Below are 24,540 nucleotides of genomic sequence, written 5' to 3' on the forward strand. Positions count from 1 at the left end.
CTACTAGAGAGTGTCAATACGCTGACATTAAACCTACGTCCATCGTATTTAACTTGTGGTTACCTGCCTATAAATAAACTCAATGTGATGGACTAAACAAATAAAAGGGGGTGGGAGTTGTTCATCTCTACCTCTGGAGATATACCCGCACAGCTAGACAGACGTCTGGTCAGCATGACGTAGTCAAGGAATGTAGCATTTTAACATGTTAACTAACTTACTCAAAGGTCAAGACAAATTGAAAAAAGTGCCAGCCATTGCTGCTCTGTATGTAAAGCGCACTTATGATGTAAAGTTTCATTTCTATTTATATTAAGTTATTAACACGCCTTGTCTTTATAATAAACGATATTTGGTGCATATTCATAATGGCTCTATTTTTAAGCACATTATTTTGTTTTCATAAAAGCATTAATACATTCTATAACAGACAGTAATGGAACGAGGTCCACTTTATGCATATTAAATAGGTGTATTTTTTACTATCCGGTTTACTATCCGGTAGTGATATCCGACCGGAGCCGAATAGCACCGGATAGTAAAAAATGCCGGATATTCTGCAGAAGCCGGAGCCGGAGGGACTATCCGGTGCACCCCTAATATATATATATATTAATGTGAAAATAAAGTTTAAAAATGTACTGTCAATGGAAATGTGAGACTTTTGGTTATGTTCCTTGCAAGCTTTTTTGGAATTGCCCTTTATAATTTATACTATATTTGCAGGTGAAGTTTTTGATTATCTAGTTGCTCATGGAAGAATGAAAGAAAAAGAGGCAAGAGCCAAGTTCAGACAAGTAAGTATTATACTATTCATTTATTTAAAACATTAATTATTCTTTTTTTTTTAAATATTTATATTGCACTTACAATTAAATGTATATAATATCACTGGAAACCATTTGTAAGTAAAGTTGGAAATCTTTCTATTGTTATGATTTTGTTTAATAAGAGTTATGTTCACTTATGTCTCACAAAGTAACATAACATCTTTATCTTTAGTTGTAGCACACTGAAGAAATGCATTATTGAAAACAATTTGATTAGGGTTTACATATTCAAACTCGATCAATGAAAAAATTGTTCAAATGATGAACAAAATTCTCATCAAAGATTGATCACTAGTGATCAAATGACCAATGAATACCTAGACCCAAATATCTTGTATCGGTTTTCTTCATTAGACTTTTCTAGATTAATATGTTTTCTTGACACTTCCTTCTAACTCTGCTGAATATTTTTGTGTTTGACCTCTTTATTGTTTACAAAATATCTCTTCAAGGACTTCCCAACATTTTGATTGACCTAATATATAAATAACTTAACCCCTAATTTGCCCAGGATCTACATAATCAACTTTACATCCTGATACATGCTTGGTGACTGCAATGTGCAGTTGGCGGAACATTATCCCATACAACTTTTTAAGCATTTATATTTATTTTATAGATAACATTTTTTACAATACCTCTATACAAGTCAGAACTTCATGAAACCTGTGCTGGATCCAGAAACCTGGACAGCTGAGCTAAAAAATGGGTCTAATGATTTTCCTAAAAATTTAACAGTTGATGTATATGGTTGAGAAAAAAATTACTAGCTCATTGGCCACATGGAGAAAACTCTAGTTTGACTTATAATTTTTCAAAGTAAAAAAAAATAAATGTAAATTAGATATAAGACTATATAAATAGGTCTAGAGCCAACTTGGTATAGTCAGCCGTATTATTGTAATTACGCGATAACTGAATACTTTTATAGAAGTAGATCTAGACCTAAATCAGAACTAGTGTTAGATCTAGATTTCCATATAATGAGGATACCAATTAAGAATGGCACAAATATACCTGCCTTGCTGGCTGAATCAGAAAATGCATATATTTTGCAGCTGACAGTGTCACTGGTATGATACCTGAATTGAACCAAAAAAATTTTTTATTTCGTTTTTTTAAAAATTATTTTATGATATTTGAAGTATAATAATGGAGGTATCGTCTTTTGAAAAAAATAATTTTTAAAAATTTTTATCTTGTCGATATTTATTTTATAGATAAAGTGCTTACACATAACAATTTCTCTACCATAAAAAATCTTTTGTGTAACATTCAGAAATTACTTGACACCTCAGAATATAATTGGTTAATTTCTTGTCAGATTTAACTTCTGAAAATAATAAGACATTCACCACCAAATTCAATTGTAACATCAATTTTTTTTTTATTATTTATCTTTTTTTTTTTTTTCAGATTGTTTCTTCTGTACAATATTGTCATCAAAAACATATAGTACATAGAGACTTAAAGGTAATTGTCAAGAATGCATATATGCTGTTTTAATGCTTCGCTAAAAAAAAAAACAACCTTGATCAAATCGGCTGTTATTCTGTAGACAATTTTTTTGGTTTCTATATTTTAGAGCTGATAAAGAGTTAAAGGTAATTCTCAACTATGCATATAATATATGCTATTTTACTGCTTTGTAAAAACAACTCTGGTCAAATGGGCTGTTAACATTTTGTAGACAATTTTTTGGGTTTTTATATATTAGAGCTAATTTTTAAAATGTTAATACTCATTTTCTTTAATATTTTTTGGTTATATCAGGGTTATTTAAGATGTCACCTTGTGTCTGCCTCCTATCAGAATCAATTTTTTTTTTTAGTTAGAGGTTGATTCATTGAATAATTATTGTAACTTTGATAAAGACTTTAGAAGAACTACTTAAAAAAAAAAACATGAACATCTGGAATTTATTGATTTTCATGTCTAGATCTACATTTTGGAGAGCATTAGACTTAGTTCTATATAACTTGGCAAATATTTCAATACTTATCCTTTAAAAATGTTGACACCTTGATAAAATATGCAAGTGTATTTTTTTTGGATAATGTGACAGGTAAAATAGTTACCTTATAGTACCTTGGTGAATTTTATTGAAAGTGTAAATACTGAACATGAGTTATGTATGACTGGAAATACAGGCATTTGGAGAGATTGAGAGTTTAGTCAGTTGATGAAATAAAGTTGCTATAGTTAGTGATAAAAGTTGGTGAAATGAGTTGAGGAAGTTAACTCAGTGAAGTCAGTTGCTGTAGATAGTCTTTTGGCAACCGTTGAAATGTTCAGTCAGTGAAATAAGTTTTGTGAAGTAAGTTGATGAAGTGAAGTTAGAAAGTTAGCAAAGCAATAATATAGTATAAGTCATGTACAAAGTATATATATATATATATTGAAGTAAAAGTGATCAGTGTATTTCAAGACAGTGTGGATTATATTACCAGAGATTCCTACAAGTACGCATCTGGGACCACAAAATACATGAGCCATAAAAAAATTAAATAAAAAAAAGTGTTGCTAATCACATATTAGATCAGTGCATCAATGCCTGCAATGGACTTTTCTTATTAGATATAGATCTAACACTAGAAAGTATTTTTATTAATCTAGATCAAAGTAGATTTAACTCTAGATTTAGACTAGGTCTAGTAGACTTCTATCCTTTTTGTTGATCTGGCATAGCCTTTGACATAGTCAGCAGGAGCGGCCTTTTCAAACTCCTAAGCAAAATAGAATGTCCTCCCAAAACTACTGAAATTCATTGAGGAAACAAAATGTACAGTGAAATTCAATGGAGCTCAATAAGTACCTTTTGAGGTCAGCAGTGGTGTCAAGCAAGGATGTGGGCTCGCACCTACTCTGTTTGGCATATTCTTCTCCTGCCTACTTCATTATGCTTACAGTGACATCAAGGAAGGTGTATTTCTCCATACAAGATCCTCTGGAAAACTCTTTAATGTTACAAGGTTGATGGAAAAAACAAAGTTAGGAAGGTACTTATCAGGGAAGTACTCCATGCTTATGATGCAGCTATAGTGGCTGAATCTGATACTCACCTTCAGACCCAGGTTGACAAACTATCTTCTGCCTGCCAGAAGTTTGGCTTAAATATTAGCCAATGCAAGACTAAAATACTAGTTCAGAACACAGATACTGCACCTCACGTAACCATTAATGGCTAACCACTGGAAATTGTTGACCATTTTTTATATTGGCTTCACCGTATCCAATGATGTTCTACTGGATAAAGACATAACAGGATAGCCAAGGCCATAGGCAGGCACCATGTCACGGCTGCAGAAAAGTGAGAGACAATATCTTGCTGACTAACAATACCAAAGCCTTATTCTACCAGAACTGTGTGATGAGCAATCTACTATATGGAAGTGAAACATGGTCAACCTACTAATGGCAGGAAAAAAAGCTAAATATCTTCCACCTCGGATGCTTAAGATGGATCTTAAAAATAAGGTGGCAAGGTAAAATAACTTATGAGCAAGATCAAACAGAAGGCAGGAGAGCTGATGGTCATCCACTTTTAAAGTATACTGATGTATGCAAATGCGACATGTAGCTCTTCAAAATTGACACAAACACTTGGGAAAAGGTGTCCCTGGATAGATCCACATGGAGAGCGATCATAAAGGAAGGGTCTTGGATTGCAGATGCCATACACAACAGTTGTAGAAAGAAGAGTGAAAGTGCAATGGCGCCAGATGATTACAGATGCCCAACTTGTGACTGCAGCTGTGTATCTAGGATTAGTCACACAAGTAGTTGCAAAAAAAAGGGAAAGTTATCTTAAGATGTAAAATGTCACATAATAGACTAGTACTACTAGACTTAATATCTAGTAGTTCTACTAGATCTGCAATTACTCAACAGCGGAAATTTTTCTGCCTAATTGATGTTCCCTAACTCTAAAATTGCAGAATGTATTTTCTGTGACTGGCATATCTAAAGCTACTGCTATTGGCTCTAGTGACCTAATTAGGTTCCTAAATTCAAAGAAAGAATTGACAGTCACAGAGCAGAAAAGGAAGCACTAGCACTAGCTGCTACCATCCAAGTTCCCCACACAGTCGGATTGTCTTTCTAACCGATGCGAAAACAACCCTCCAAAGCTTGTAAAACTCTGATTCCTCTTATATTAAAAACCTCAGAACAGCACTTACAAAGCTCAACAACAACAGCAATAAAAATGTTATTCAATGGATACCAGCTCATATACAACTAGAACAGGGGTTCTCAACCTGTGGGTCGCGACCCCCTTGGGGGTCAATCAACGATTTGCCAGGGGTCGCCAAAGACCATTGAAAAAATGGATTGTTATTGTCTATTCTTCTATTGCTGTGTGTGTGTGTGTGTGCGGGGGGGGGGGGGTCGCGGCTAAGTGGGGGATGGTAAAAAGGTTGAGAACCGCTGAACTAGAAGGAAATGAGAAGGATGACACACTCGCCAAGAGTGGGAGAACTATCTCACTAATAAACTCTGCACTCTATCCAGAAGAATTGAAGAAATTAATTGTAAATAAAATAAATGAGAAATGGACGAGCTCTCATCCAAATCACAAGAAAGATGACGCTTACTATAAGCTATCCCGACAAGACCAACGTCTAATCTTTCGACTCAGAACCGGACACAACAGAATGCGAAAACACATGTACCGGAAGCTCAAAATTGGAACCAGTGAAATTTGCCCATGTGGAGTATCACCAGAGAATGCCGACCTCATCCTCCAAAACTTCTCTCTTTACCAAGAGGCCCGTATAAGACACTGGCCCCAAAACACCCCAATAGAAAGAAAACTATAAGGAAAGCTCCCTGATTTGGAAACCACTGCGCAGTGCATGTCATGTATTGGTCTAGTCATCTGAACACTCCAACATAACAATGAGAACAAAGAAGAAGAAAGAAAGAAATCATGGACATTGAAGTCTGAGTGTATTTGCAAAAGAAAAGCTTTTTCTTATACAAAAAAAAAAGCATTAAATACTTGATTCCTTATGCCCTCCTTTAACACATCTATTTTCTAAAACAAGATAAATAGCTTTATCTTACAATAACTTGGTAGTTTATCTATTCAGCAGACTCAGTAATCTATATTAGAAACAAGTTTCAATGACTAATTAGGATTATCAGTCTGAAAAAATCTTACAATTTTGTGTGAATAGTCATTGTAGAGGATGCCAAAGCTTTCATTGCTATGTGGTCTGAAACAAGAGTATCTTATATTCTTTCAAAATGTGATAAAATGTTTCCAGTGTCTGCATACCTTGCAAAGAAGTTGCCTGCTGGTTTAAGTCTAAATTCACTTATCTCATAACAAAATTCCCATACTTTTGACTGAATTTTGTGTTGGTGCTATTATGGAATCAGGAATAAAACAGAGCCATTATAAACATAAAATCATTGCCTAGTGGCTAGAACTGCAACATTCTAGCATGTTCTAGAAAAGTCTATGACAAAGACGATATGTAAATATTTTGAAAAATGTACAGGATGACTTATAGACCTTTATGCTGTGTTAATTTTTAGGATTTTGCTGCATTTTGTGTATGTTATGTGCTTGAATGATTTTAGGGAAAAAAAAAATTGGCCCTCAAAAATACACATTTCCAGGTCTGGGAATACACATTTCCATTTTGACATGTAGGCACCTCTATATTACATGTACTATATTCATGGGAAATAGATATATTCTTATGTAAAGGAACATTATGTTATAAAGTGAAGACTTAAGTTATGTTATGTTTTCAAGTAGTTCTTGTAATTTTTGTTTGTCCAGTCTTCAGACTAATAAAGAAAACAAATGATATGCCTACAAGCATCCTACAAAATGAATATTATAATATTCATTATATCATAGACTTAACATGCTACTATTATTCATTCTATACTACTTGCAGGCTGAAAATCTATTATTGGATGGAGACATGAACATAAAAATAGCAGATTATGGTTTTAGCAATGAATTTACCCCAGGTAACAAATTAGATACATTTTGTGGAAGCCCACCTTATGCTGCCCCAGAGCTCTTTCAAGGTATGATTATAGCTCTTGTTTATAAAGTTATAGATAGCATTTTATAAAGGTTTGCCAATTTGATATATATCAATTGAGAGACTATGTAAGAAGAATTGTCTATTTTTTTCTTTGAGAAAACATTGAGATCTAGATATTTATGATTTTTTTCCCCCTATTAGTTAATTTATCATATTTGAGGAAGTTTACTAAGAAAAAAAAAGTCTATATTTATAATGTCTGTGTTTTCAGGTAAAAAATATGACGGTCCTGAAGTAGATGTGTGGAGCTTGGGTGTGATATTGTATACATTGGTTAGTGGATCTCTACCTTTTGATGGGCAAAATCTTAAGGTACATTAACAAATATAGTAAATTTCTATATGATTCTTGTTTTCATATTTACTGTATGTATAATATGATACCACAAATACAATGAAGGTAAAAATATCTCTATCCCAATTCACAAACTTAGGTGACTTTGCATCTATCTAACTGGCATTTAGTGGATTTTTTTAATGTACTTTTATACAAAATTTTCCTGAATTTTTATGGCTGTATAAATAAACTCATTCCTTGTGTCATTTTAGGAGCTGAGAGAGAGAGTTTTAAGAGGAAAATATAGAATACCATTTTATATGTCAACTGATTGTGAAAATCTTTTGAAGAAATTTCTTGTATTAAATCCATTGAAAAGAGCTAGTTTAGAGGTAAGAGTTTTTTAAAATTATCCTTATTACACCTAGAACTTACAGCACTGAAGACAATGACTTTGGAATGTAAAGAAATATTCTTTAGTATTGTGCAGTAAGTTTGTTTAAACGATAATTGAATGACACATGATTATGGCATATTTTTTAGTGTAATCTGATATTTTTATTTCAGAGATTTTATAACCTATTTATTTAAATGCTGAAACTGAAGCCTTTACAGATTTTTAATGATTTTGATACCTTTTATAGTAGAAGATTAAGTATAATTTTTACACATTTTGTTTCATAAAATGTTCTTAGATTTTAAAGGGACAGGCTTGTCTCAAAATAACATTAGAAATGCCAAAGTGGTTTTTCCTTGTGCGGTTATATAAAGTTACTGTGTGCAAAAATATCATACTTTAAGATATCATTTGTGCTACTTGCTTCTCTCTATAAAACAAAAATCCTTTCATTTTCTTCTTCCCTTTATATTATTAACTACAGACCATAATGAAGGACAAGTGGATGAATATAGGGTATGAAGATGAAGAACTAAAACCATATATAGAGCCCTTGCCAGACATTAATGAACCAACAAGAATAGGTAAAAATGCTGGCTTTCTGCCAACACACAGCCCTTGTGGTCTTGCTAAGTCTGGTTGAGCGCCAATTTGTTTTGAAAAAAATATTTTGTTGCATAGTAGATCTTCCACTGGATGTGTCCATGTACCTTTTAACACATATTAATGCATCTGTCATTTGTTTGTGCTGTAAGGAGGGCCATTTGCATGGTGCATGCTAGGGTGTGTAACTTTTAAGACTGCCACTGGACCTGTATTTTAAATGTCAGTAGACTTGCTATTTTTCTTTGGCTGTGATCTGTATTCCTTGAAAGGGTTTTCAAATTAAGATAAAATTGTGTACACAGGGGCAATCTTTACCACTACTCACCCTTACATCTAGTTTGCAGTTGTTGTTTGGATATATAAGGGCCCTCCTTAGCACTCTTTCTCCCACTGGAGTTTTTTTTTAATGCATTTTTCTCAGAACATGTTTGTTTTATTGCTCAGACAATAATGAAAGACCGCTGGATCAATATGGGTTATGAAGATAGAGAATTAAAGCCATTCAAAGAGCCGTCGAAAGACGAACTAGACTCACAGCGGATAGGTAAATGTTGTGTGAAAATCCTACGCTTGAGATTATTCCTTCTCACTTTGGTAAAAATAAAAAAATGAAATTTCAACATTTAGTTTGATTACACTAAAATGGTCCCTACAAATATTGGTTCCTGTCTAAAAGAAAATAAAAAGAATCATCTCTATCATCAAATTAGTAAGTTGTAAAGGTTGCACCCTGAATATCTGACTAATATTTGCATAGATATAGATCACTAACAGCTACTACGTACTTGCTCTTCTTTTGTGCTGTGTTTTACAGGCTATAAGATTTATTTTTTTAATGCATGTGACGCTTTTATTAAATGTGTTTCCAAACTACTTCACTTTTATAATTTCTTATTGAAATTTCCTTGATAATGCTTACCTTATTATTTTTTTTAACTTTTGTTTGAGCTTAACCAATTTTATACAAAATTGTTTTTGTTATTCAGCATCAAACAGATTTTCATTGATTTGTTTGACTATTTTATTTTGTAATTTAAAATACATCCAAACCTCATTGTATTGAACTCTTGTTCTTTCAATGGCAGTTGGATTAAATATTTAGTCATTAAATCAAATGAACTATTTTTAGCATCTTAAAGGGAAACTCTGATGGTTTTTCAAATTTGAGTTATTGGCATTTAAATTCTGCGTAAAAAGTTGTAATAGTTAACATTTTACCATTTTTTATTTAAATGCTTAGAAACATTTATATTTAATAAATTAGACAGTAAATCCAATTCTTGACATCTAAAAAAAAACAGGGTTCTATGAGATTTTGTTTTAAGCTAGTTCATACGTCACTTCCTTCAACAATACTGAAAGAAAAACTAGATTTGACCAATCGTATCGCTTCATTCTTACAGTAGCTGTTAGGCTTAGTGACGGCCTAGCCCAGAGCTATGATACAGATATATATATATATATATATATATATATATATATATATATATATATATATATATATATATATATATATATATATATAAACATGTATAGATAGATCTAAAAGCATTAGGGTAATCAACTCGAGAAAAAGAGTAACATTTTCTTCTAAGCCTCTCTCTGTCCCAAGAAGTAAATAGATCGTGTGTCTGACTGATTCGAACAAACTGGTCAGTGTAAGGCTTGTCGAGACTACGTGTAGTCGGTCATGACAAGATAACCAAGCGATAGTGTTTGTTGTGTGTTGAGTGGTCTGGCGAGAAAATACACACTGCCGTGGTTAGTCAAGCATGTAAATCTACTTTTAATACGCATTTTTTCTTTGCTTACAAGATCCTAGATCTAACTGCATAGACAGACCAAGATATATTTCTTTTACGAGAATGTAAACTTTGCTTTATGGTCTCCTGTTATACAATAAGTCAATAGATTAAAACACATTTGTGACGTCACATAGAAACCCGGTGAAAGTCTGACTGTTTTGGATGGGCAGGAAAATTACGTCGGAAAAACATCAAATAACTAAGTTATTATTGCAAAGAAAAAATAAAGAATCATATATTCATTATCTGTAAATCAAAACACATATTATTTCAAAAATTGTCAAAACCATCGGAGTTTCCCTTTAAGTTCAATATAATGAGGCTCACTTTTAGTCATTTGATTTTCTGCTTATACTAATACTGAAATTAGCTGTACTTTATGGAAATAGTTGAATGTTTGTTTATTATATTTTTAATAAATTTGCTTATCTGTGGTTAAAGAAAAAAAATTCTTGCATATTTATTTGAAGGAGTTGTGTCATCAATTTTTTGCCACTTTTAAAAACATTTTTAGGCAATCATTCTACTTATTAACACTAGCAAAAGAATTAAGATTTTAAATAGTTTTACAAAGTGTATTGATTATATTACTTTTAGGTAGTTATCTTTTAATTGTGTCATTTCTTTCAAATTATATAAAGTTTAGTTAGTAATATTTAAATTTCTTCAAAAAAAAAATTATTTCTTAATTTTTACATATAATTCAACTTAGTATTGTGTACATGGATAGTGGTATTTATCTCAGTCTTTCCTTTATTAGTATTTGCCTAGTTGATGGAGATTTGTGTAATGTGGATGATTCTTTTGTTTTTCTTCATTGTATCAAATATCTAGGGATGCTTTCACTGGGCACTGTCATTCATGAACATTATTTTACAATAAATACAAATAAGTACATTTTTTTAAAGCAGAGAATATATAAAAATGAAAGAAAATATCTAACAGTATTAGTAGCCTTCAGTAAAATTTATATATATAAATTTATTCAGTACAAGTTTTTTATAATGTTTTCTGAAAAACATTTTTTTCTATACAATTGTATGAAAAGATTGTAAAATGTATTTTTTTCAATGTTTAATAATGACTATTAACTCTTTCCAAGGGCTGTGTGTGTTTTATTTATATTCCTTTCTATAATAATTTGTCTGATGTAAACATCAATGATGTAATTGCTTTTTTTTAAGAAGTAGTTTTGAAGTACCATATTTTCGTGCATATAACCCACAGAAATTACGTAATAAGTAAAAAGTAAATCACACAACCCGCACTTTATATACCCTGCATGTTCAAAGTGTGACTTGCCATAAATACTGGTACTTAAAGCTGTTGCTCATCAGATGTCTATCCCTCGAGACATAATCGTGTTCCAACAAGCAATATGTTTGTGAAATTTGAGCATACTGTCGTATCTGTAGCATGTTGTTAATATTAAGATGCTCATAAAGCTTTCCAATGTACATTTCACAACTACACCGCGAACTATAGGAGGTATAAAAACCTATGAGTAAAATTTTTTAAACCCCGCACCTTTGTATACTCCACACAGGTGCGATTCGTTTGTAAAAACTTGTATAACACGCAGGTTTTATGCACGAAAATGCGATACTGATTTTTAAAACAAATAATTAAGACAAGCTTAATTTATCTTGTTCCATTTTACAGAGGTTATGATCAACATGGGCTATGCCCGTAAAGATATTGAAGAATCTTTAAAAATGCAAAAGTATGACGACATCCATGCTACATATCTTTTGTTGGGGAGACGAACAACAGATGTAAGTATTTTATAAAGTATAATTGAGTCAATGATACTGAGGATTGATGTTCATAGATTTAATTACATTTTAGTCTAAGCAGACACATTGAAACTATAAGTTTGATCAAATTTACAAACATTGTAGATTTTAATTTAAAAGATAACTAGTAGATTAACTTTGAAATATACCTGACAACTAACTTTCTGTTGTCTAGACATAATTCTAATTGATGTCAGTTTCAAACACTTGAGCCTCCTTTTTCTTTATTGTCATTTTTAGCGGCCCCCGTAAGGGGAAAAAGCCGCTATTAGGTTTGTGCAAAATGTCCGTCTGTCTGTCTGTCTGTCTGTCCGTCTGTCACACTCAGATCTCGAAAACTAGAAGAGTTATGAAAAATATTATTTCATCATTAAATGCGGCTTGAAAAGTTTAGGTGCAACGGCTACTTTTGGTTTTCTAAAAGCAAACCGTTTAATTTATAAAATTAATTATGCAAGCGATTTTTTCATAAAAATACACTAATTCTAAAACAATTACGTAAATGTAAGGGAGGCAATGTTACAATATGCTAACAAAGATGGACAATTTTTGTGTATTTTCAGTATCACTAAGTCAAATATATTTTAAAAATGTACAGGAAATGTTTACAACAAATATAAATAATAGTCAATGTTGTTTTTTCTGGTCAACTAATTGCTAAAATTAAAAGAAAACATTTCTGTTTGTTTATAAAGGCTAATAATGCACTTTGTATGTAAATATCACGCACATTTTTTTAAATGGACTTTTTATGCAGCGATTTTCGTGCAGTAGCGTAACGTCGCAACATGATCGGGTGCTAAACCAATTCCTTAAACTTTTTTAAAAAATCAGATTTTATTTATTTTTTGTTTAGTGCCCCCATCCGAATAAAAGAAGATTATTTTTGTGCGTTTTGTCTGTTGGTCGGTCTGTCCGTCACGATTAGATTAAAAAAACTAGAACTCTAATAGCTATTGAAAATCTGATTTACCCTTTAATGTTCCTCCCGTAACATCTCAATAGTTTTAAGTATCTAAAATTTAGTGTTCCGGATTTTTTGTGCAAAACTAATCAACGCCAACAAATGTATGTTTGCTCTTCTAACTTATATTACATTCAATTTCCATGCTTAAACGTTGCAAAAACACATTATCAATAATATGTTGTTCCGTTTTTTATGTAAATAGCATATTAATGCTAAATCAAAATCTCTTTACTGACTTATATTTCATTAAGTGTAAAAATGTTCCGGATATTGTTTTATAAAACATGAATTATGCCTAATGATTGTTTGAAATCGCATAATTTACTAATATTACACTTATATTATTTGACAATGCGTCACTATAATTTGGTTATCAATATCAAATTGTTCCGTATTTTCATCTTTAAACAAATTTTTAAAATATCGACAATTGGTTGTTCAGGGCTTTAAAAAAAAAGTAATTTACTAGAATTGATTACTGAAAATTACTTTTTAGACATTTAATTTTCTTGCTGAAACATAACAGAAGTTTTGTAATCGATAAAGAATGTTCCAGATTTTGTTTTTTACAAATCGTCGCCAGAAATTTCCGAATTTATTTAAAAATCTACTAATGCCAAATAATTGTTTGAACTCCCTCTTCTAATTAATAAACAAATAATCTTCTCATTTACGAAATAATGTTTTTACGGATTTTTATGAAAAATATTTTAACTCACTTCTCTCTTACAGTACATTTAACTTTCTACCTAAAACATTAAAAAATCTAATTATCGTAAATATTATGTTCCGATTTATAAGGAAAACAGAATCCAAACACCAAAGTAAGGTATGAAAATCTCTCCACATGGCTGTAGTACATCTAATTTTTATACAAGACCATCCAAATAATTTAATTAACGGTATTACATTTATCTGAAATTCTCTTTCTTTTACTATTTATACAAACATCCGGAACAATCTATTATATGAACTTTTCAATTGTGTTCATACCTAAAAATTATTGCGATGTTTTGAAACGTAAAATAAAGGTTAATCAATTTTTAATAACTTTTAGTTGTTGTTTTTTTTTATATCAAGATGACAGACAGACCGACTGACAGACAAAACGCAAAAACAATGCGGCTTTGATCCTCTTTAAATAAATTCTATTAGAACTCAGTGCACCAATGTCTATGAACCCTCGTTAAATATCTCGTGTAAATAAAGATATTTTTGTATGGTACCGGTACTAGCCTATTGTGAATTAATGGAATTTTTTTCCTTTGACGTCATATGGAATGAATTCTTTAAATGAAATGCTAAAAGAACGCACTCGGTGCACCAATGTCTATGAACACTCGATAAATGGCTCGTATTGATGAAGGTGATTTTTAATCTAACTAGGTGTGTGACATAGTGTTTTTTTTTCCTTTGACGTCATATGGAATGAATTCTTTAAATGAAATGCTAAAAGAACGCACTTGGTGCACCAATGTCTATGAACACTCGATAAATGGCTCGTATTGATGAAGGTGATTTTTAGTCTAACTAGGCGTGTGACGTAGTGTTTTTTTTTCCTTTGACGTCATATGGAATGAATTCTTTAAAAGAAATGCTAAAAGAACGCACTCGGTGCACCAATGTCTATGAACACTCGATAAATGGCTCGTAATGATGAAGGTGATTTTTATTCTAGCTAGGCCGTGTGACGTAGTATTTTTTTTCCCTCTGACGTTATATGGAATTAATTTCATCAAATGAAATGAAAAAAGAACTCGGTATAGTAATGTTTATTAAGCTTCGTTATGTGACTCGCGTTTAAAAAAGGAATGATATCTTGATTTAGATCTAATCTAGATTTTTTAAACTAGATCTAGATTTTTATTACAGTAAATCTAGATCTGGATTAATATTCTAATTAAAATTATTTTAGAGTCTAGATCTAGAATTTCTAGATCTAGTTTAGACTAAAATAGACTAGATTAAGATGTACAATTTCAATTTCTAAACTTAAAGTGTAAAAAAAAAGTGTAGATTTTCATTTCCAAACGTTTTGATCAATATTGCAATGTTATAATATACTGAAAATAATCTACTATTTTTTATTTAATTTAAATTTATGGCAAATGAAACATTATTACTTTTGACCATCAAAATTAAATCACCTCTTGAATATTATTTGCGAATATGCAGATCCGACAGGGATCCGACTTCGACGGGGGCCGCCTCTGAGTTTGTGTAACACAAACTCTCTTTGTAATCTTGTTTTGTTTTTTTTTACGAGTTATCCGTTGATTTAAGAAACCATTTTCTTTTTAAATCATATTATTTTAGTTTTAGTTTTTAAACTAAATTTAGAACATGAAATATTCTCCTTGAATTTCAAGAATAAGCAAAAATTGGCACCAATTGAAAATCTTGCTTTGTTCAAATTTTTACGTTAAATAAAATAAAATAATCCAAACTATTGGTTAGCCCTCAAAAACCTTACTGTATTTATGATGCCTACAGATTAACAACACTTACTACTTGTCCTTGGTTTAATCTAAATGAATAAAAACATATGGCATCAAGGAATGTCATAGCCTGTTTATCTGCTAATACTTTATTACCTTAGTAGAAGAGATGCAATGTCATGGTAACAAAATGACTTGCATTTATTTTACAGTTAGAAGGTAGTGATAGATCAGGTAGCAACTTGTCTCTACAACAGATTCGAGTTCCATCTTCACGTCCCCATGACAACAGTAGTTCAGGTCAATCACCTAACAAGGTACCTCGCAGCCAGTCAGCCACAAGTAGCTCAAATAATCAGAAGCCTCGTCGGTACAGCCAAGGGGGAGACAACAATGGCAATGGTGAGTTAGACTTATTTTAGACTTATTTTATATCCAGGAAATTGATATTAATTCTTTAAAGAAAAAAAAGTCTACACTGGTTTTCAATGTTTTAATAAAAATATAATAGTCACAACTCAATTTTTACAATTCTAAGATTCTTTAATTTTTTTAATGTTGCATGCTTGTTATCACCTTCAACTTTATTCTCTGGAGCTAAATTTGAAAGCATGATAGTAAAGTGGTATATAACTATATAGTTCTTTTACATTAGGCTTGCAGTGATGGGAATTTTCTGAAAATTTCTTCTGATCCGATTTTCTTGCAAAAAATTCCAAAATTTTCCCTACATTTAAAAAAAAAAAAAATCCGTTTTTTTTTTTTTTCAATTTTTATAAATGAAAAATTAGATATTATTATTTTCCATTTTCGGAAGAATGCGAAATAAGATTTTTAATTTGTTTTTAACATGCGCACATCCAGTCTTTTGACACAGTTATAAGTTCTATTTTTAAAAAAAAATCTTGTGTTACCAAATTGTCTTGTAAGTCTATATCTCGGTCTAGACTAGAGTGGTTTGAATCAGTCTAGATAGATATATCTAGATCTAGTTTCTTTAATTTGAATACTTTTGATCTAGATTATCTAGATCTAGAGCGTCTAGACTTCAATGGCTGCTTGCCAGCTTTTGAAAAGTTCAGAAAAGTATCAGAGAGAGTATCATGATGATGCCAGGCCGCTATGCGCTATTAATTTTTACCATGTTGATACGATGGCCCCTAGATTTTTCTAATTTGAACCCTGCCTGCCGACTTCCATGAGTTCAAATGGGATTAGATTTAGACATCTAGATCTACCGGCCATCTATATAGAATCTACATCTAGATTTTATAGATTTATCATTGTATGCCTACTTTACATGACTATAGTGAGTTACTGAGTACAAGTCTGATAGAATAAAGATCCAGTAATAATATATTGGATTTAGAGTCTCTAGAGATGTAGATCCAAATTATTTGATTTAAGTAGATCTAGATCTACATTATAGATAGATCTAGAACTATAGTGAGAAATAATTTGAAATATATATTAAATTTTTCTCTATATCTTAATCATTACTAGTGCTTTAAAAAGCTCAGTGTGTTTACAAAATTTCCTAAAAAAATTTTAAAGTCTATTCCCATCACTGGGCTTGAGAAATTTGACGATAGATTGGCAGGAAACTAATGGACTTTTAACTTAAACAAATTAGAGCTTATTTCACTCCGCTCAGATGATATTCTTTTGTACAGCAACTCTAATATTGTGTATAATTATGGTATAGGATCCGGTAGTGTGAGCGCATCTCAGACTTCAAGTACTAGAAGGCCAAATACAGATTCTACTGCAACTAAGCAGAGCACACTAGAAGAAAGAATGGGAAAGTTATCAGTTGCTGGAAGTGGCAATAGTGGAGCACCTGTTGTATCATCAGATTCGCCAAAGGTAATTTTTTTTTCTGTATATGTATATGTATTTAGAAAATTGAGAAATATCTGAATTGTGGGAGCGCTGCAATCATTGTCTATTTTCCATTTGGTTTTGCCAAAAAATAAGTACATTATTTCTACTTGCAATAGAAGCTTGGTCTGAAAGCTTTTAGTTATTTATTATTTGGGTAAATAACAATGAGGTGTATTTGGTTTCTTGCATATGAAAAAAAAATTTAGTCATCGAAAAATTAGATTAAAGTGTCTCGAAAATATTTTGATTCCAACTCCCAAATTGACATTGGCATGGAAGTCATTAATAAATTACTACTTCTTGTAAGTATTTAATATGTCTTTACAATCACCATTTATGTTAGTTACATCATAAACACTTCTACTGTGGCAAAGTGGATAGGAGACTCATCAAGTTTAGACTTCCAGTTTACTTGTCATTACTTTGTGCACACAATCTTTGTGTTGAGAGGCAATCTTTTCCCTTTGCAACTTCTTGTGTGACTAAAGAGGCACACAATATATTTATTGAAATTGCAGAATGACTTATCACCAGGGGTCGCCTAGGACCCCCGGAAATTTTGATTTTTTTTTTTTGTCTATTCATCACTGGAAGTTTTTTTGTCCATTCAAACGTGCTGTAGCAAGCATATCTGAACCGTACTTGGTATTCAAACTATTTCATATCCCGTTTGAGATTGTGTTTTTCTTCCATTTCTAAGAACAAATCTTTGCGAAACAAAATTTTCCATCTTGTTAATTCTGAAGTCCAAATTCAGAAGTAGACTTGATGCAGCAGAAGATGACATTCGTTGTGCTACTGAATTCCTGATCTGATGGAACAGAAACAGCCTCAACCCTCGCACTACCATTGGCATTTTTGTATATACTGTCGAAACACAGTGATGGGAATTACCAAAAATTTTCGGAATTCCAAAAGTTTCTTCCGATCCATTTTTCTAACAAAAAAATCCAATATTCCCCCAATATTTCTTAGTATCAAAGACTGTTCTCCATACTTTACCATAGTTATCAAATTGTCACTCAAGTATGCAACATGTATAATGTGAATATGCAAATAGAATAAATGCAAGACTGAATAATGTTTTTTTTTATTTATTTAATTATGAGCACAAATTTATCTGTAAACGAAAAAATAAATTATGATTGGGGTCGCCGCCTAGTGGTAAATTATACTAGGGGTCGCGGAACTAAAAAAGTTGAGAACTGCTGCCTTAGAGCATCCATGCTGAATTTAGGCTTATCCCAAAATACTTTTAAACCTTTAAGAAACGAATTTGTAAAATAAAATAATCATTGGAAAAAAAAAGGGAACTATTCATGTCAAGCCATGCTAAACTTGGGAACGCTGGTTGAAATAGTGATCCATCAGAAAATAGTAAACTTGCAAAAAACTTGTCATATTTGTGCTTGTGAATTTGTGTTTCCTCACATAAGCTATTTGACAAAAACATTATCTCACAATATTTTGGTTTTTAGATTCCAACAGAATAAAAAAGAAATAATTATGGAAAGCTTTTTCTTTCATTAGTCTATTAAAATAAAAACGAACAGTAACCTGCCTTTATTAGATAAGCAGTTTGAAGAATTACACATTTTATCTGTTCCAGCTTAAAAACAAAATTGGCACACTCCATTACACCTTATTTTATATATTTACAGCTACCCATTTTTTAAGAAAAGTGTTTTTTTTTAAATACAACTTTGTGTATGAACTTTACTTTTTTAATGTTGCATGCTTGTTATCACCTTCAACTTTATTCTCTGGAGCTAAATTTGAAAGCATGATAGCCATTTTTTAATATAACCTTTTTTCTGAAACGCATCTTTTATAATCATGATTTTTTAATTTTAATGTTACTTTCCATGACTTAAACACAATGTTTTTTTCTGTTTGTGTTTTTTTTTTACTTAAGGTTAATAATAAAAAAAAACAATCACCCACAAATATTTATTAGCAATGTTCCATGCATTAGTTTCTTAAACAGTGTCAGAAATCTTGATTTGTTGACTTTCTCTCTTTCATCCCTTTCTACTGCCTGTCCGTCTCTCAGATTGAAACAGGCAAGAGTACAGTCAACCATTCTGACAGTACAGAAGGTGTTAGTTTGCTCAGCAATAAGCCGAAGACCCCTTCTAAAAGCTCCATAGAGTCTCCAAAGGTATGGGGACAGTTATTATGGGACACAAAAGTCAGCAATGCTTGGGCTTTATGCTACACAGGTTTATGGGTTTCATATAATCTTACACTATCAGCTATCACCTATATCTAACTATCTATAAACATATACTTATGAAGTTATCATGGGCTTAACAGTTAGCTTATTTAAAAAAAGCTGCATTACATAAAAGCTTTTAGAAAATCTGTATAATGTAATTATTTCATATATCAAATGTATTTACCCTATTTCAGACCATATGCTGGGTATTTTTTAAATTGCACATTAAAAAAAACAACAAATATATTTGAAAAGTCAGATTAAATATTTGGTTATTGTTTAGACGAAAAAATATTTTGTACTTGTTAGAAAATATTTGTAAGCTCAGTTTTGATCCTTAATTAGATTTTACATTTGCCAGTTATCTAGTTAATCTTTTCTTCCACTTTTCCCCCCTGCTGTTTGCATGGTGATCATTCTCTGCTATTAATTTCACTCTGAGGAGGGTTTTAATATTCAGTTTTGAAGAGGCTTCAAGTATAGACCAAATTTGTCATTGATGTTGATTTGGTTAGGACATATTAAATAATTCATTTTAGGCAATAAAATCTATATAAAAATGTGTCTATACTCATTTTTTTAAAATAGCATCCTTATTAAACCTAAACTGTGAAGCAGTTATTTATAGTGTTCTCAACAAAATGTGAGGAATTTCAAGTCACTAAAACATAGTCAACCATTTAGTTATTTGTAACTAAAATATTTTTATAATGTTAAGATCATAATATATTCTTGTAGATCATTCTCTGCTCTTAATGCCACTCTGAGGAGGGTTTTAATATTCAGTTTTGAAGAGGCTTCAAGTATAGACCAAATTTGTCATTGATGTTGATTTGGTTTAGGACATATGAAATAATTCATTTTCGTGGCAATAAAATCTATATAAAAATATGTCTATATCATTTTTTTAAAAATAGCATCCTTATTAAACCTAAACTGTGAAGCAGTTATTTATAGTGTTCTCAACAAAAAATGTGAGGAATTTCAAGTCACTAAAACATAGTCAACCATTTAGTTATTTGTAACTAAAATATTTTTATAATGTTAAGGTCATATTATATTCTTGTAGAAAAATACTTCTACTTTATTGTGCTTTTAACTCTTTCTCTCCGTAATTATTTACCACATTAAGGTGGAATCAACGCTGGTATTGTCAGTTAGGAGAGAAAGAGTTAAGTCATTCAAATTTAGTTGTAATGGTTTACATTTAGAAAGTGTTTTCTTAAACTAAACTAAGAAAGTTTAAGTCAAAATGTTAATTGGGTAAGGTAAGGCTCAATTTACAAATTCTTTGTATGACTAAGGTTCTAAAAAGTTTGTCACAAATGTACTCTCCTAGTTACTAGTCCCAGCATAGCTTTACAAGACTGAACTGTACTACATTAAAACTAACTTTAAAGTCTAGGTAAAATAGTTCTAACTATTCATTTGGGAACATTATTTTTTTTAGAGCCTTAACTCTTTCTCTCCATAATTATTTTCCTCGTTCCGATAGAATTATTCATGTTGCTTGTTTGTATTTCACTATCCTGTTAGGATAAAACTTTAATAACTATTTTGTGCTGTATCAGAAAATGTAATATTTGGTATGGAATCGTAGGGGAATGCATGCTCCTGTTACACTACACAAACTAACGTTTATAACTCCAAAAATCAATTTAGTTTAATGGGGTCTAATCAATGTTAGGATAGTCAATTACGAGAGAAAGAGTTAATAGTAACTCTATTATAATATACAATCCATCATCACTCAATTGAAAGTTTTAATCAGCCTACTGTTTTCTATACTAGCCTTCTCTTTGGTGTATTATTAATCTTTAGTAATGATAAACTCTTCTAATTATCATTATAGTTTAGTTTAGTGTTTGTTAAAATTATTCAGTACTTGAAAGACAGAAAATTACTATATAATTATTATACAAGTTGTGTGTATGAATTTTTAATTCTTAAAATATTTATGTTTTTTCATTGCTTAAGGAAATGAATGTTTAGAACATCTTGAACTCTCAGTATTAGTGGTCCAACTCACAATAAAACTATCATTTGCATTTATGTACATGCATTGGGAACTAAATTGAAAATAATGATGCATATAACAGACATGCCTACAGTCCCGCATTATGCGGAACCGTCCAGCAAAAGCATAAAAAAAGCTCACATGTTCCGCATTCACAATTTTTTGTCCCACAAAGTCTGAATTGCGACACAAAAAAAAAAAAAATCGCTGATTTTTCATTATTTATTAATAGTGCGAAATGAAAATACTGAATGCAAAATAAAATGTATATAGGTCTGTGTTTATTGTTTACATTTTATCTCCTCCCGGACCCGGTGCGTCCTAAATTTACGAAGATATGGTTGAGCTCATGGGCGTAGCCAGGGGGGGGGGGGGGGGGGGGGGAGACGGATTTTAGTGACTGATTTTTTGCTTTGCTTTTATTTATTTTAGGTGAGATTTTAATACTAAACCATCACTTGCCCCAGCGCAGCCAAGGGGGTTTTGATTTTAAAACCCCTACTAGGTGGTTTTGAGTTTAAAACCCCTTACCAGGGGTTTTTGCAGTTAAATCCCCCTCTTCTACAAAAGAAAAAAATGCAAACGACAATCCTCAAATTCCAAGAGCACAGTTAAGGAAGATATTGATTTTAAAACCCCTCCAAAATTTACGATAAACCCCCTCTTCAATGTAAAAAAAAAGCAAATTATGCACTCAAAATGTTATGAGCGTAGCCAAAGGGATTTTGAGTTTAAAACCCCCTTACAGATTTAAATCTCCCTCGTCTATAAAACAAAACAAAAAAAAATGCAGATGACAATCCCCAAATTCCAAGAGCACAGTTAAGGAAGATTTTGATTTTAAAACCCCATCCAAAATTTACGATAAACCCCCTCTTCAATATGAAAAAAACAACAACAAATTATGCACTCAAAATGTTATGAGCGTAGCTAAATGGGTTTTGACTCAGTTTTAAGTTTAAACTAACCTCCAGTGGAGTTTGAAGCTAAAAAATACATCTTCAATATAAAAAAAAAAGCAATTTACACACTAAAATCTATGAGCGTAGCCAAAGGGGTTTTGAGGTTAAACCCCCCGCAGAGGGATCTGAAGCTAAAAAATACATCTTTAATGTAAAAAAAAAAAAAAGCAAATTACGCACTCAAAATGCTATGAGCGTTGCCAAAAGGGGTTTTGAGTTTAAATCCCCCTTCAGAAGGGTTTGATGCTATAAAATACTTTATCAATATAAAAAAAAAGCAAATTACACACTAAAATTATTTGAGCGTAGCCAAGCCAATGGGGGGTTTTGAGTTTAAAATCCCCCTACAGAGCGTTTTGAGGTGCAAAACCTCTATCTTCTATATTATTATAAAGCAAACTACAGTTATCAAATTTTATGATCGTAGCTAAATGGCGTTTTGAATTAAAAAAACAACTAAGTAAGCCCTGAGGTTTTTTAGTTTAAAACTCCCAACAGATGATTTTGACGATAAAACTTCCCTTTTTGATATAAAATCTAAAGCAAACTACAGTCACCTAATTCCAAGGGCGTATTCAAGAGAGGTTACACATTTCTACCAGTGGCGGGGCTCCATTAATAAAGTGCAATGAATAGTCATCTGCCGAAATTGAAAAACACTAAATGTGGCTCAACAGAGATGTCTAAGACAGATTTTTTGAGTCAGTTATAGAGATCGGGTCTAAATCAAGGAAATCCTATGCCGAACTAGAAGTCGACCCCTTAGTAAGATTGTGACAGAGTGTCGCATGAGATTTGCGGGACATTTTCTCTGACAAAATAAATTACGCACAATAAGAAATGGGATGACATCCTAGTACAACTTTGCGCCACACAAACATGGAGGTCCTCAGAGCAGGTGGGAAGAGGTTATAGACTTTACCAGTGACAGATTTTTGTGGAAACAGCTTGGCGGCAAATGCGCTGAATGGTGCGGGATGGTCTAAGTCAGTAAGAATATCACACTAGGTTTTTGAAATAAGACTTTTTAATAGCAGGAAAATGCTCTGTAGAGACCTCAGAATATACATTTTGTTGGCATTCAATATCAGAAATAGTGCTCTTGGCAGCGGGGCGGAGCGCTGAGGGAGCTCCTAGCGCTGCCCCAGACCCCCTTGCTAGCAATGGCTGAGAGTCAACAATTTTTCCACTAACTACAGGAAGAACCTATTCTAGGGCACAATAAACATGTTCCGAAAAAATGAAGGGTCAGAATGATACTAATATTTTTTATTGCGGCTCCCCCCCCTCCCGAAAAAAAATCATGGCTACACCCATGGACTTGAGCTAGATCTACCCTAGACATAGATCTAGTACTCTAGGTCTAGATTCTAGATCTATTCTTAGAATCTAGTAAGTGCTAATAAGTCAAATGTTCCATTCAAATCCCTTTCTTTTCCCGACAATGGCTCTACTATTAGTACTATACTATTACTATTATTACTATCTATCTCTATTAGAGTCTAGTACTAGATATAGTAACTACTAAACTAGTACTACTAGTCTAGACTAGTAGATACTAGATGATAGATCTATTCAGTCATTTCAGACTATTCTAATTCAGATTAAACTGTAATTCTATTTAGTATTTCTATTCTAACACTAACTCAACTGGTTTCTTAGGTTTCTAAGTAATCTATTCTAAGAAAAGGATTTTTTAAAAATATGTTGTTAAAGATCTAGATCTAGACCTAAATTGTCCTAAGGGCTAAAAGTAATTAATTAACTTATCAGTTCAGTAAGGATAAGGCCTAAATAATGCTACTATATATCTACTTATTACATAACATACTTAACATCCTAATAGTAATAGTCTAAATTAGTTTCTAGATCTAGGAATAGGACTAGGACTACATTACTTACACTTACATCATTACTAGATGATACTAAATCTAGATCTATCTAGAAATAGACTTAGAAGGTCTAATATAATAGTCTAATAGGACTAGGACTACATTACTTACACTTACATCATTACTAGATGATACTAAATCTAGATCTATCTAGAAATAGACTTAGAAGGTGATAGATCTCTAGATTTCTATATCATTATGTAATAAATTTAGTTATCAATAAACTGAATAAGTCCATAGATCTAGACATAAATATTTAGATCTATAATATAATTAATATAGTATAATATTTGTTCTTAGACTTAGAGGACTTACTAGACTTAGAGGACTTATTAGATGTAGGTCTAGACTAGTAGACTCTTAAATTATTTTAGATCTAGA

General features: G+C 31.7%; 1 protein-coding gene across 14 annotated transcripts in view; it reads left to right on the forward strand.

The window, feature by feature from the left end:
- Nucleotides 1-24,540, forward strand: part of LOC106073315 (MAP/microtubule affinity-regulating kinase 3-like) — a 64,929-nt gene that overhangs the window by 14,170 nt on the left and 26,219 nt on the right. For 9 of the 14 annotated variants that reach the window (XM_056024754.1, XM_056024757.1, XM_056024761.1 and 6 more), the window contains exons 6-15: nt 727-797; nt 2,247-2,303; nt 6,746-6,881; nt 7,113-7,213; nt 7,450-7,569; nt 8,059-8,158; nt 11,648-11,760; nt 15,399-15,588; nt 16,892-17,052; nt 19,124-19,231. In XM_056024754.1, the coding sequence (XP_055880729.1) occupies nt 727-797; nt 2,247-2,303; nt 6,746-6,881; nt 7,113-7,213; nt 7,450-7,569; nt 8,059-8,158; nt 11,648-11,760; nt 15,399-15,588; nt 16,892-17,052; nt 19,124-19,231 (1,157 nt within the window). Of the gene's footprint in view, nt 1-726; nt 798-2,246; nt 2,304-6,745; nt 6,882-7,112; nt 7,214-7,449; nt 7,570-8,058; nt 8,159-8,624; nt 8,725-11,647; nt 11,761-15,398; nt 15,589-16,891; nt 17,053-19,123; nt 19,232-24,540 lie in introns of all 14 variants that reach the window. The other 5 variants (XM_056024766.1, XM_056024767.1, XM_056024759.1 and 2 more) reach the window with 4 other exon arrangements.

This window comes from Biomphalaria glabrata, chromosome 3, assembly GCF_947242115.1.
Source record: "Biomphalaria glabrata chromosome 3, xgBioGlab47.1, whole genome shotgun sequence".
In the NCBI taxonomy this organism is placed as follows: domain Eukaryota; kingdom Metazoa; phylum Mollusca; class Gastropoda; family Planorbidae; genus Biomphalaria; species Biomphalaria glabrata.